The sequence below is a fragment of the Diplotaxodon limnothrissa genome, linkage group LG7 (assembly GCF_057381915.1).
Source record: "Diplotaxodon limnothrissa isolate DT_005_m linkage group LG7, D_limnothrissa_male_GT1.1, whole genome shotgun sequence".
In the NCBI taxonomy this organism is placed as follows: Eukaryota; Metazoa; Chordata; class Actinopteri; order Cichliformes; family Cichlidae; genus Diplotaxodon; species Diplotaxodon limnothrissa.
The window spans coordinates 55721961-55737183 of record NC_140602.1 but is presented as its reverse complement, the minus strand read 5'-3'; the positions used below and the strand labels follow the sequence as shown (position 1 = coordinate 55737183).

The 15223-nt window shown below is 40.0% G+C and overlaps 1 protein-coding gene across 3 annotated transcripts in view; it reads right to left on the bottom strand.

Annotated features, from left to right (window-relative positions):
* erbin (erbb2 interacting protein) overlaps positions 1–15223 on the bottom strand; it is a 49796-nt gene that overhangs the window by 12377 nt on the left and 22196 nt on the right. For all 3 annotated transcript variants that reach the window (XM_085359974.1, XM_085359972.1, XM_085359973.1), the window contains exons 2-10: positions 12988–13182; positions 12674–12791; positions 7689–7767; positions 7461–7550; positions 6677–6733; positions 4846–4909; positions 4564–4638; positions 3725–3869; positions 1737–1809 (exon numbers count right to left, since the gene is read on the bottom strand). In XM_085359974.1, coding sequence (XP_085216100.1) covers positions 1737–1809; positions 3725–3869; positions 4564–4638; positions 4846–4909; positions 6677–6733; positions 7461–7550; positions 7689–7767; positions 12674–12791; positions 12988–13173 — 887 coding nt within the window. In that variant the 5' untranslated portion in view covers positions 13174–13182. The remainder of the gene's footprint in view (positions 1–1736; positions 1810–3724; positions 3870–4563; positions 4639–4845; positions 4910–6676; positions 6734–7460; positions 7551–7688; positions 7768–12673; positions 12792–12987; positions 13183–15223) is intronic.

Genomic DNA, 15223 nt, shown 5'->3' with positions numbered 1-15223 from the left:
CTGGGATTAGACTGTGTGTGACGTGGTGAATTTATTTCTGCGGTCCTTTGCACAGTCACATATCCTACACTGTTTGCAGAGACAGAAAATTAGGTTGAGATGGAAAGAAGGATGATATGGTAGGATCCCTGTCTGTGGTACATTATTGTTCCTACGTGCTACAATTTCTTGGCTCTCTGGTTGCAATATCAATTTGTTAACAGGTGAAAAAGCCATTAACACCACCAAGTGGGCAGGTACTAAATTAAGATCATCTTAGCTCTAAACTGCCACAGACAGTCATAACAGGGTGGGAAATATTTAAGAAGATTACCAAGAGCAACATCAACTCCAAAGGAACGGCCAATGGACAGGGCTTCAATAACAATATTAAGATTTGTAGCTAAGCAAGCTATTACTTACTAGAAAGCTCAGGATGGCTGAAGGATGTTAAGCAGACAGCCATGTAATGTCTAGGATGTTAGCACAAGATTCACTTGGAGTTTTGCTCTTTCTGAAAAAGCTCTTTCAGACGGCAGCTGCTGGGCTTCAAACACATGCAGAAGAAACTGAACACAGCGCTGCTACCACATTTAGGTGGCTCTTTTTGTTAAGCATACTAACATGCATCTGGTTTCATTGCTTACAACCGTCAGTGCATTCTGATCTCTTTAAATTCTTCACAGAGACTATTAAATAATGAACAGCTAAGTAACTAAATAAGAAAAGCTCTGATCAATGTTACTGTACAGTGACGGTGAAACACAAATAGACTGATGCAAATGCAAATCTCAAATATTTCATGGGACATCCTTTAAGCGGAATTTTGCTGAGTGAAAAATGTAAATGCACGCTGGGTTTCATATTAATGCAAAGCAGCCCCACGTCCAGAAAGCTCATATGCTACAGTACCATGAAACGCCACAAGGATCTGACGCCTGTCTACTAAAAATACACCAGGGAAACAAAAAAACCCCAGTGGACAAGTGGCGAAGTAAAACGAAACCAGCTACATATAAATGGGGGAGGAAATGAGCTTGCTTAAACTAAAACCCTTGCATGGGATTAAGTTAAACCATAGGCTTTGTCACATAATCTACGTCAAAGTACATAAGGCGGCACATTCTAACATAAGGGGCAATTGAGGGTGTTTGAAAACAGTAATAAAAAACTGCACAGATACAATTGTTTTTATCAGGTAATGTAGATTTGTCTTTCTCATGGATGTTGGAGGGGATGGATTAAAAAAATAAAAGCATGGATTAAATGGAACCTAATCTTTGTCAACTGTGTGTCAATGATTCAGAGTAGAAAGAGGATCAGCGTGTGGACCTGGCTCGGTACTCAGCAGCTGGCGACTGAGGGTTTACCTGTATACATTAGACAGAAAAACCTCTGAATAGTAACACAGGATTTCATATCATTACTGTCTATGAGGGTCATGAGACCAGTGTTTACCAGCAGCCCTTCCACACTGAAGCAAATGGATGAACTGTCCTTAAATCGCTATGGCAGATTCAAAGACTTGACATTCATAACCACTCTTTATAACCATAGCCATTACTAAGCTACCAATCATCAGCGCGAGACCAAAACAAACCGAGCAGGGGTTGCATTCTCTTTAATGGGGATATTTACTTTTTCCAGAAAAACGTTTTATCAGATCAATGGATTCCAGATATAAAAAAAACGACACAATAATCCACTGAGCTCAGGGTTTACTCTGCTGTTATCAAATCTATTGCTGTGATGCTCACCCTCCAATGGAATCTGGCAAGTACATCAGCTGATTTTCATCCACTTTCAGTGCAGTCAGTTTCTTCAGGTTGCCTTTAAAAAAAAAAAAAAAGGAACAGAGAGCTAGGATCAGGAAGGCGTCGACAACAGCTCAGATCAGTTATTGACTATCACTTGCTGGTACGCAGCAAAGAGGAAGATCCATTACACACCAGTTAATTAGATTCATTCATACTGTCAATACAGTAATGGCTATAGCAGTCGTCATCAACCATGATTTCAACAGCAGTGTTTGCATGAATTTAAAGGATTTTATTAGTCTTGTTTTTTGCAAAAGGGATGGGAGTAAGTATGCCATTCAAAATTATGACTGTCAATAAATATTATAAATGTAGCTTTACAATTTATTTCGAAAAATAGGCACCTATTTGTCAAAATTAACATTTGAAAAAGGGAAAAAAAAGTAGCCAACACAATTGTCAGCTGTCTGTCACCCAGTCGCACAGAGAAGTTGTCGGGCTCTGCACTGCTGAGGGTTAATGGGGCAGCATCGCTGCCACTGACACGTTCTGTTTGGGAGATTTTCCTTCCTACTGTCGCCAACTATAATAATAATAATGGATTGGATTTATATAGCGCTTTTCAAGGCACCCAAAGCGCTTTACAATACCACTATTCATTCACTCTCGCATTCACACACTGGTGGAGGCAGCTACAGTTGTAGCCACAGCTGCCCTGGGGCAGACTGACAGAAGCGAGGCTGCCATATCGCGCCATCGGCCCCTCTGGCCACTTGCTTATAGGGGGTGATCTGACTGTTGGGGTTTCTCCCTATTATTGTAGGGTCTTTATCTTTATAAATAACCTTGAGGTGAATGTTGTTATGATTTGGTGCTATAGAAATAAAACTGAATTGAAATCGAATGGAATGGGGTTCATTGGTTTCATAGCAATTGGCAGCAACCCCCACCAAGTGGCGCATACATTTTCCAGATGGTTGCTAGCTGGTCTGTAGGTCTGTGCGACAGAGGCCTTAATGCTGAGTTAACTGTGTCCCTCATGGCTGGAAGAAAACTGCTGATCCAGGTTGCTTTTTTTAGGCTTGCCCAGAACATCTAATATAAGTCTACATTATTGTACTCAATGATTTTATTTTACAGAACTTTTAACCTCATGTTTAAATCATATTTACCTTTGTGAGCCAATGTGTGTCTTTACACTGGTTTAAAACCTGTGGAGTTTTGTTTTTTTACACAAATAACTTTATTCTTAATATGTATAATACTAAATATCAGTTTCTTAATTTTTGAGCAATTTATTTATTTTTACTGGTCACTTAACAACTTGTCACAAATGTAACCCAAATTGAATATGGTGTTTTATTTCTATTTGTCCACAAAGAAAAACAAAACGACGCAGTGAATCATAAATGAGTAAGCTGCATTGATATTGCTAAATGTTTCATACCCGTGACATTTGAATACATGAGTAATTGGAACCTAATTCATTAGAGATGAATAAGGGTTGGGTAAAAGCAATCCTGAGCTGTAGAAATATCTGAATAATTGTATTTCTTCTGTTACAGACATCACAATATGTTATGAGTATCTCACTGTGTACTTCACTACAGTTTTATATTGTTAGCATAATTTGGTTTCATCAAAAACCAAAAATAACACTGAATACTGAAAAATAAGTAAAAGGTTATTATGCAGCACATCAGTTTCATGCTCTGTTGCAATTATATATAGATCAGTTTCTATTAGAGAAAATGACACAGAAAAATAAAGTCTTGTGGTAGTACTGTCCCGTCGGCTCACACTGCAAGTGCTAAAAGAGACATAGAAAGAGACAAGAGAGGCTTTTTCACTGATGAAGGGCTTGGAAAGATTTAAAAGCTGGCAACAGCTAAAAGAGAGTTAAGGTGTTTCATAACAGGTCTTCTAATACGGTGTGTGTGTGTGTGTGTGTGTGTGTGTGTGTGTGTGTGTGTGTGTCAGATCTTTACCGATGGAGCCTGGCAGCTGTGTGAGAGCATTGTTGGAGAGCAGAAGGTCCTGTAGATTCTCACAGCCGCGGATTTGTTCATCCACCATCTCCAAGTTGTTCTTCGACACGTCTAGATACACCAGTTGTTTTAGTGTCCCCAACATCTGCACAAAATAAAATAAAAAGTCACCCTTAATTTATGCAGCAGTATGAGATGCAAACTGTGGCAGTAAGTTAAAATGATCACAAACAAGCAGTTAACTAACATTTTCTGCAGTGAAGTAAATAACTATATATGCAGACATGATATAATCCCACAGTGGGAGACAATATCACACTTATTTTAGGTTGAAAACACTGTTCTGCTAATAAAATGAGTAACACTTAATGGTTTGTTTCATACTCCACAGACGTCATGGCTTATAAAAGGCCAGATTGTGATTACAGCTGATGCTACTGAAATGCTGGCAGCAGAACTAATGCTTTAATTATGACCCACTTACAAACAAGCTGGTCATTTGGATGAAAGAAGAGCCTCATTTAACAAATCCTGACTGTCAACACACCGACATAAGAATTCATTCATAGCTGATTTTTTTCTGGGGGACATATGCAAACCCAAAACTATGCATTTTGTTGTGCGAGTTCATCCTACGACAGAATCGCGTTCAAAGCGCAGCCCTCTCTGCTGGTTTTAGAGAGCTCAAAGTCTGATGTAAACTGACTGCAGCTCGTTTTGATGAAGACTTGAGGAGACACACAGTTTTGGGGGGTTGGGGGAGAATCGAGGGAAATAATCTCAAGATGATGTGTTAAGACGCAGCAGTCACTGAACGGGAATATGAGCGTATATGATACCCCAGGTAAAAAGGTCAGTTTGTTCCCGTCCATCCACAGCTCCTTGAGTCCAGTCAGCCACTCCACCACCTCAGGCTGCACATGTAGAAAAGAGAAAGCACGTAGTTGTGAGCAAGCTAAAAAAAATGAATCACATTATCATGTATAAATGACGGTTCAGAGTGTAAGGAAAAGAAAAATTTCAACATACGTGCTTAAAAAACCAAAATAGGACAGGGAACAGATTAAGGAAGGACGAGGTGAGAGCCCCGAGCAGTGACAGACTGACTGAAAGATACTCACCACTTCAGTGAACTCATTACTCCCCAGGTCCAACCTCTCCAGCTGTGTGAGCTTCTGCATGCTTCTGCAGACACACAAGAAGGAAACATAAAAAACAAAACAACAAAAACACATGAATTTCATGGTTTACATATTAAAGAAGAAGAAAAAAAAACAGCCATAAGAAAATTCCTCCTCTATGCCACTATCAGTCAGTTTTCATGCTGTTCGATTTGGAAAGCACACATGCTCCGCCTTCGCTCCTGTCACTGAATAATTTTATGTGGAAATAAATACCTTTTAGAGCTTAGGCGTGATAGAAATATGCTCTAAATAATGGAAAATGTGCCCTAAGCCTTGCTCCAAATTTTCTCTCACATTCAGGCCACAGGCTCACATTCTCCCCTACACTGTAAACACGCACTGCTTACAACACTGATTTAACTGACCACAGCACAACAGACAACTGGAGAGAAAATATTTTCATAGAGGCTTATTATTAGTGATTAAGAACAACTCTTTCCTCACAGATCGAATAACAAGACACCTTTGAGGACATTTGTCCTTTACTGCCAGCAGCAAAAAACAAAAACGTAGCACGTACACAGACACGCGCATGCGCAAATAAAAGCAAAATAAAAATAAAACATTTCCATTGACTGTCAATTTCACAATGTGAATATAAAAGTTGATTAAAAAGTATAATCCCAACCCTAAAGCAAATCAAGACACCGTGAAAACTGTGTTAGTGGAAATGTACTTGTGGGACAGAAATGATACCAAGGAACGAACAGCGTTTCTCCCCACACCACAAAAAACCCCACACCAAACCAAACAGCTAAAAAAGGGTGAGAAAGAGCTGTTTTGGCTAATCTAGAAAGTGAGTTCACCAGTTAAAAAAACAGCACTAAGGGGCTTATGACCCTGAGCGAGGAACACTGCAGCCTTCTTTAAAACACTTGGTTTATGCATGTGCTCAGTGTGTGTCTGTGCACCAGAGGAGAGAGATGGAGAATAGAGGCAGCAGCTTCTACATGAAAGCCCTGAGAAGACTTCTATTGCACCCCTTTGCACACATTGTTTACATCTCTGAAATGCTTGTGTGTTGCACTGGCAACGCTCCCGATCATTAGTCCCTTTCTTTGTCAGGCCTCCAGACTTTAACAGGTCTGGCCTCTGTCACATAAACACAGCCAGAAAAAAGGGATCCGCTCCGAGCTGTGGCACTGACTGTACTGCACTTTATACACCGGCTGGAACATCAGTCAGTGAAAAATAAATGCAAAAAATAATAATAATAAAGGGGAAATTATAAAAGGAAACTCAGACAGAGGGGGGAAGGGGAAAAAAAGGCAAGTATCGTTAAGCATGGTAAGATGGTAAAGCTAGTCAAGTGTGACAGAAATTAAAGAGAAACCAGGGAGACGGTGACTTCCCCCAAAAATCACCTGGAGCTTTCTCTAATATCTGTGGGACATTCAGTCTCACAGCACACTTCTCAAATAGCAAAAAGACCTTCACCACTGTCTCAGTAGAGGATTATAAAACCTGTCAGCGCAAGTGGCCAAGTAAAGGGGACTCTTATGTAACACAGTGGAATTTAATACTACAGTTAGAGGTTTAGAGAAAGAGTCTATGATTAAAACAAAGGATAAAGGACAGACATAGCAGGGGGTGCAAGAGGAAGAGGACAATGAGGAAGTAGGGATTAAAAAAAATAAAAAATAAATCTTGTCGCAGTTCATAAAGCGACTTAATTTCAGAGAGACTCTGCTTTTATTATTATTTTTAATTAAAATGAACATTCTTCATATTTCACATTTGGAAGGTTTGCTAAATAAAAACCACCTACTTTGGCAACATCTTTAACTGATTCTCCCTCAGCTCCAGGATTTGTAGCTTAGTCAACCTGCAAGCAGGAAAAAAAATCATTGTCATTATTAGTTGATTTTCCCCAAAAGGGATATTATGTGAAATGGCTTTTGAAGCTTAGCGGCCATGATTTTCTCAGCCGGCTTATCTTTCACTAAGCAGCTATGATGTGCAGTTACATGACAGCAAAAAAAGTCTGATGTAATCTTCTCTTGTATAGAACTAGTACTAAAAGGAAGAAATATAAAGATGGAATCAGCACCAGATCACATCACGTTTTCTGCATTCAGAAGGCTCAACACAAACTTTGTGTAACGCGCAAGTAATGAAAGTGATTAATAATCTGTGTAGCCTAACTATATATTGAAAAGTATAGTAAGTAAATGTTAAGAAGACAACATGATCATTTTAAATAAAGTGATAATTTTTTAAAGCTGTGTGTTTCTCCAGTATGACTTAAATGTAAATGCTAAAGAATTAATGGTAAGCCAGGTCTGAGAGATATAATAGTTCTGTGTATGCTCGCTGCATCACTTTTGTGCTGTTGACATGACATAAGTAGTACTTGGTCCTGGTGCCACACAGCACAAGTGTAGCCCACAGTATGAATCAAAATCACTTCTACTGGGTCATCTTATCGAGCTAGCATCATTTTGTGTTGCATTTCTGCGGTTGTTAATGACTTGACTGCATTTAGAAAATTCAAATGTCAGTATCATGACTCCATCAAGTCCAGCGTGTGACAAACCAGGGAAGAAACCGACCTGCCGAAGCTGGCTGGTAGGAACTCCAGAAAGGCATCGTTCAGGTAGAGCTGCGTCAGACTCAGAAGCTGAGTGAAGCCTTCAGGGAGCCTGATAACACATGCAAAGGCAAGAACGCGAATGAGAACACACAAGCAGCCTCGTAAGCCTCTGCAAGAACACTAGGAACCCAAACTTTATAGGGAACATTAAACTAAAATGTGTTAGGTGAGGGAAAGTCGAACTCACTTGGATATGGGATTCACACTGGCTTCTACAATTGCTAGGCCTTTGCAGTTCTTGATGTTCTCTGGAAAGTCCTGGATGCCTGGAGAGAAACAGAAGTCATCAAAAATTATCATCAGCAGGGCAGGAGTACGACTACAAAGCTACATCTGCTCAGTGTATCTCAGCTGCTTTGTTACTGCTGACACAAAATGAATAACTCCCGTCAAATGAAAAAAAGATAAAACATAATGAAAGACATCTTATTTAACACAAATAAACAACCAGAAAGGTTCTCTGACTGAACAGAGTGTGATCGTGGTATAATAAGAGCAGCTCTGCACCTTTCTTCGCCCTTATTTTTTGTCTTCACTGAAAAGAGAGAAGAAAAGTGCAGAACTGCATGCGGTTACATAATAAAAGAGCAGGAAACAAAGAGCAAAAACAAAAATAGAAGGTGAGGGATCTATTTTGAAGTCTGCAACTTCTCACCAAACCTTCACAGCAAGGTGAGCATTGTGACCAAGTCTCACGGTTTATTTCCACCTACTTTCTTTTATGCCCACAACACTTAGGCTAAAGTGCTTTGTGTGGAAGGATAAGCTCCATTTAATGTAAACACGGGACATGAAGCTCCGGTTCATGAAAATGCCACTACATCCTTTAATGTCTGTTTAATCTAGGCTGCTTTTACACTCGTTTATAGTCCAAGTACCTTTTTAACCTCTCTGTTCCTGAAAGGGTTTTGCCGACTGTGCAGGTAGAGAAGCGTATGGACAGTCAGGCTATTTTCCCTAACTTTGGATCTGTACAACACTCATGGATTTAAAATGAAGCAGTCAAGATGCAAATCAATTTTTTTGCATTCACCTTTAATAATTTACAGTCCTGTCTTTTACACAGGCCAAAGTAATTGGACAAACTAGCATTATTATAAATATAATTATTATTACTTAAATGGGAATCTGTAGCAATCCTTTCCACAGACATCATTAAATGCTGCATGTCCTCCCTCGAGATGCTCTGCCAGGCTTTTGCTGCTTCTTTGTGAGTCTCTCTGCTTTCAGCTTTGCTTTCACTAAAAGGCATCTCAACTCAGCTGAGGTCATGTGAGTGACATTTAAGAACATTCCCTTTCATTGCCTTAAACAACTTTTGGGGTTTTGGGGTCATTATCCATCTGCACTGTAAAGCACCAGCCTTTTAGTCTTGCAGCTTTTCAGCACAGTGTAAGCTATAAGTTTTAAAAATCCATCCTGTTGCTTCAACAGTCACTTTATCTAGAAACACTAGTGAACCAGTTCCTCTGGCAAACATACAGTACATGCCATGTCATTTTGAAAGAGGATGTAGTATGAGCTCTTCCTTGCCTTTTGTATATGTTTTTTTTCTCTTAACATCTTCCTGGTACAAATTGGGTATACCAGAACTGGAAGGCCTTTTGTTTTCCTTTCAAATTACACTGACCACACCTTGGTCTAGTTAAGAGTTCATATGAATCAAAGGAGCTTGCAAAGAAAAGCGTCTGGACTTCTTTAAGTTACTTGAAGACGTTTCACCTCTCATCCGAGAAGCTTCTTCAGTTCTAAGGTCAAATGGTGGAGAGTCCCAGATATAAACCTAGTGGGAGTATCCCCTCACAGGGGGACAAAAGGACCCCCTGATGATCCTCTAATCGCCTGAGCCAAGGTGTGAAACTGGGTGTGGGTCCCAATCAGCCCGAGTTTCGGGTGAGTTCATTGTGAAACCTGGCCCCACCTTATCATGCGAATTCCTGAGATCAGATGGCCCAGGATGTGAGTGGGTGTTAAGGCGTCTGGGAAGGGATCTCAAAACTGGATTACAGATGGCAGAGAGTTGGTGTCGTAAACCACCGCCTCTGTTCAAAGATGGTCGCTCACAGTGGACATAGATGGCTTCTTTCACTCCTCTTTCAAACCATCTGTCCTCTCTGTCCAAAATGTGAGCATTCCTCGCTGCACTGTACAGCATGCTGTACAGTGCAGCGAGGAATGCCCAGACCTCTACATTGGAGAGACCAAACAGCCACTTCACAAGCGCATGGCACAACACAGAAGAGCCACCTCCACAGGACAAGACTCAGCAGTCCATCTGCATCTTAAGGATAAAGGACACTCTTTCGAGGATGCCAATGTTCAAATTTTGGACAGAGAGGACAGATGGTTTGATGGCATGCTGGGGGAGCAGGCTGAGGGTCGCAGATGCCAACAGACTTAATAAACTAATCCGTAAGGCCAGCAATGTTGTGGGGATGGAGCTGGACTCCCTCAAGGTGGTGTCGGAGAGGCGGATGCTGTCCAAGATAAAGACAATGTTGGATAACACCTCCCACCCACTCCATGACATGTTGGTCAGTCACAGGAGCTCGTTCAGTGAGAGACTGAGATTACCGAAAAGCACCACTGAACGACACAGGAAATCATTCCTGCCTGTGGCCATCTCCCTGTACAACGCATCCACTTAACACACTGTTTGCTGCTACAACTACACATGTTTCTTTTCCAACTATTTATCTATGAGTGACTTATGTATGTATGTATGTATGTATGTATGTATGTATGTATGTATGTATGTATATATATATATATATATATACATACATACATACATACATACATACATACATACATACATATGTATGTATATATATATATATATATATATATATATATATATATATATATATATATATATATATATATATATATATATATATATATATATATATATATAGTACTATTCTTAGTTAGTGTATTGTCTGTCTTGTCTTAATGTTGGTTTAAAATGGAGCACTGTAACAAAAAATAATTTCCCCCAGGGATCAATAAAGTATTCTGATTCTGATTCTGATTAGAGGATCATCAGGGGGTCCTTTTGTCCCTCTGTGGGGGGTTACTCCCACTAGGTTATATCTGGGACTCTCCACCATTTGACCTTAGAACTGAAGAAGCTTCTCGGATGAGAGGTGAAACGTCTTCAAGTAACTTAAAGAAGTCCAGACGCTTTTCTTTGCAAGCTCCTTTGATTCATATGACCTGGATGACTGAGAACCTTCACAGACAGTTCATATGAATAGCTACCAAATGCAAAGTCAAACCCCAGAGTCAGCTCCAGATTTATTTTAAACAATGAGGAAACAATCGGGAACCACACCTGCTGATGGAGCAGCTTACTATTCAAATGTCCAACTACTTCTCAGCTGCAAGTAATGAAGAGACCGTTTAAAAATGGGTGTAATTACCAGCCAGTTAATGCAATTTTCACTTACATTCACACTTGCTGGGGATTTATGTTTTGGTGGGGAATCTGTGCACATAACCTCTGTTACATCCTAACTAGAAATATAACTACACAATGACTGATTACTGCTGTGCATTTATTGGCTTTTTCTTGGCAGTTTTTGAATTTATTAGTGATCGAGTGATGACCATTGCCTCAATATAGGGAGGAAAAATAATAACACCGATCTAAGGACCTATAAACATCAGCAAATTCCTAGAGGGAGACTGCTGAAACTTTTGTAATGGATATTAGTGAATGTACTAAGAAACGGAAAAACAAGAAGGACAAATATGTTTGCCCCCCAAAACCCCACCGCAACAAAGTGTCCAAGGAGGGAAAAAATATAATTGTCCAGCACAAGCATAAATACTGGCAACAACGTCTGCCACTTACTAGGTTACATTGTAGCCACTGCAGGATTCCCCACAGAAGTCTAAATCACGCCTTGTGGTCAGTTTTGAAACACTAATTAACCCAAATCCATTCATGTCTTTGGACTGTGGGAGGAAGCTGGTACCCAGAGGAGACAGGGAGACATGGACATGTAAACTCCACACAGACTGGTTTAGAACTCAGGACCTTCTTATTGTGAGGCAATAGTGCTAACACCACCATGGAGCTCACACACACATGAGTGTGGGTGGCCATCTGTCTCTCTGTTAATTGGCTGACAGCTTGACAACCTGTCCAGGGTTGTCAATCTGTCCTTCCCCACCTCTCACCCTATAACAGCTGGGATAGGCTCCAGCCCCGCTTCAATGGATAAATGTAGAAAGTGAATGGACAATTAATGCAATATTTTTGTTACATTCTTTGAATTAAAACTGGAAGTCATCCATTATGTTTTTTAAAAACTGTCAGAGTTATTTTGTTGTTGTTCATTTGTCCTTGTTTAATATCATACTTTTTAATTTTTCTACTGCATGGTACTGGTTTTCTTTCAATTTACAAAAGTCTACTTTACAAATAATGATTGTGATACGGAGGCTAAAACTGTGTCAATTTATTGCAGATGTATTTGATATAAAAACTGAATATACATTTTGTTGTTGTTTTTTTAAAAAGGCAGAAATTATTTAAACAGCAGAGTCATCTGACTGATTCGGTGTGCAGCCTCACACACTTTGTTCTGCACCTGTTTTTTGTTCTAAATGTCACCCTAGAAGAGCACCAAGTGTGTCTGTGGAAAGCTTTCATCAAACAGGCAACATTTAAAGGGCTTCAAGTACAAAGCCCTGTCATGTTCAACAGTGCAAATGTTTAATATCAAAGCAGTAAATGTTAAACTTTGACAAATGCCGCTGCTTCCGACTCTACAAAACAGTTGACAATTCACCCTGTAGATATTTTGTTACAGTGTGTGTGTGTGTGAGAGAACCAGCTCAAAGAAGCTTTATATCGCCCTTTCAGTTTTTTCCATTTCACTTGAGAGAGAGTTTCTAGCTGCTTGCAGGTCTGGGCTTGTCCACTTGCTCTATTGATCGGTTTTTTGAGTCATGTTGTGACGTAAACACAGCAAATTAAACATGCTGTGGCATTTCGCCTTGTCTCATCTTTGAAAAAGCAAATCTAAACAAGGTATTAATGCGTTCATATATTTTCTTGCCGTCATGACAACAAAAAGACAGTTTCGACGTTTGAAATTTCAAAGGAAAGTTTTCAGGCTTTAAAGCAAAAAGGTTCTACAAAGGAATCATCCTGCTTACTGTTTTTGCTGACATCAAGCTCCCTGAGATTGATGAGGTTTGCGATCGCTGCTGGCAACACTGCCAGGTCGTTATCTGGCATGCTCAGTCGGTTGAGTAACTGGCAGTTAAACAGTTGCTTGTAGAATGAGGAGGGGGGGAAAAAAGAAATTATAAACACCATGTGGTTTAACATGTGGTTCACCTATACAGTCTCATGAGAAATGTACAAATGTCCCGACTTTTAATAAAGCTCAACTGTATCCCTCAAAGACTCCTAGCAACAAAGATGTACAAACACTGAAGGTTTCTATACATCACAATGCATGCCTTACTTTAGGCAGCTCCTCGATCTGGTTGGCATCGAGGTAGAGTTCTTGCAGGGTCTTCTCGAAGTTAAAGATCTCCTTAGGAACAGTCTCCAGGCTGCAGTGGGAGTAGTCCAGCGATGTTACGATCTCCTCCTCGCCCCGCAAGCAGCGGCATGGTACCAGACGAACAAACAGGCTCCGCTTGGACATCCTGAGGCACTATGGAGGGAAAATGGAGAGATATGAAGAAGGAGACTAGGACGATAAGGAGGCAGACTGGTGACTAGTGCTACTTTCACATTTCACTTCCTGTGTAACACAAGGATGTTGACATTTGATCAACTTTAATGAAATGGAAATGATTAAAATCGCACATTTAATTTGAATAAGTATGACAACAAAAAAGCAGCATCAGCCCGTAGAGTAACAATCAAGACTTAAATAGATTAGAAAAATGGATGTGAAACAACGGTCATGTTTAGCTTCTGGTGCGACTTCCACAAATCACTCAGATCATCATAAAAGGGAAAATTCAACATTTGTCAACCTTTGCTCTCACATTTAAATCCAATATGACTACTAGTCATTATTGTTTCTCACAGTTTCTAATAAAGCACAGAAGTAGGAGGAAGTAGTACCCATTTGATTTACAATTCTGTTTCTTTCAATAGCCACGGGGCTGCCGGCTATGTTTACTTTTGGTCGTCTTACTTTAGTCTGCGATATCGGATAAATTTAACCTCCCCGGAAAGCTGTAGGAGGCTGTCTCTTGCTAGTCTGTAAATCTCATCTCCACATCTGAGGAGGAGGGTAAAACTGTCACAATGGACAAGGCAAACAAACACTGGAATTTAAATGGAAATACTTGTTACTAGAGAATTACACTTAAAAATAATAATGCAGCCCAAAATCTGTCCCAAAGCACAGTACACTGTCTGGTGTGTAACGGCTCTCCAGGCACTTTTGCAGACGGACCTCTCAAAGCAGTTGGCAAGCTGCATCATGCACACTCAATACTATTATTTCTTCCAAGGGAATGGGCTGCCAGTTTTTTCCTCAAATTTGCATACACTGCACATAATCACTGCCAGTCACACAGATTTTTACTGAACAAAAATAACTTTTATTTTAGGTCATGAGTAAATATCCTGGAAAAGACGGACTCTTTCTGTTTACCATTTGGGAAAAGCCAATTTTCACATCTAACTTTCCATAAATATGCCAAATGTGATGCTGTTCAATGAAGTGGAGGATATAAATTCAAAAAGTAAGCCATGAGTCAGCCATTATTTTGGAAATCCTTGTCCTTGACTGGTTTCATGCAAAGCTCTCTACACCAAAATAAACTGATATCGATAAGACAGAAAATCTTTTCTGCTCTCAATGTGGATGAACAGATTAAAAGGTGGATAGGAGGGGTGTTGTTAAGCACTGCTGGAAATTAAATGCATGTTTTCTATAGATCAAATCTACACAATTTTTCATCAAAGTGCAGTACACACTATTGAATGTGACTTTGGTCAACAGGGGCTTTGTTTGGACCATGCAGAGACTGCGACTTTCCCTCCCCCTTAATCTTAATCTGAGTATTGTCATAGAAAATCATCTCAGAATACTTCATCCGCTCTGTATCTTGTCTGGCTGACAGAGCTGCCGAAGTGTGGTAGACTTTAAATTTTCGTTGCATGCTTTATGTGGGTGAGAGCAAGTATTTCCGTTAGACTTTGCTACAAACAGCAACAGCATACTTATTTTAGGGGTGATATTGGGCCAATAAAAAGTAAAACACAGACCTCTTTTTCTAGAGAGTGCAAAGTAGTAGAGACGGCAGTATGATCTACTTGTTTGCCACAGCTTTTGTGACAATTCAGTCCACAATTGTCCCAAATGCAGAACCAGTCAGCTATTCTTCCATTTCCCACTCATTAATAATGGCTGCATGTATGCACTCACCCACACTCACATGAAGTATGCACATGTAAAAGGCTGTCAGCCTCCCACACAATCTTCTCTATGGAAGAGGCCAGCTCATGTATAAGTACTTAGAGTAATCTGGGCCATCAGCAGAGGAGACGACAGAGGGCCTGCCTCCATTCAACCCAAGCAAGAAGAAATAAAGACATGTATGATGCATGCTATTAAGAGTGGTCAGAGAGGGAGGAGGGAATGCAGCATGAATTAACAGAGAAGGTGTAGTAATTATGAGTTAATGTAAGGTATGCAAAAAACAAACAAAAAGGTCAGGCAATCAGTGAGACTT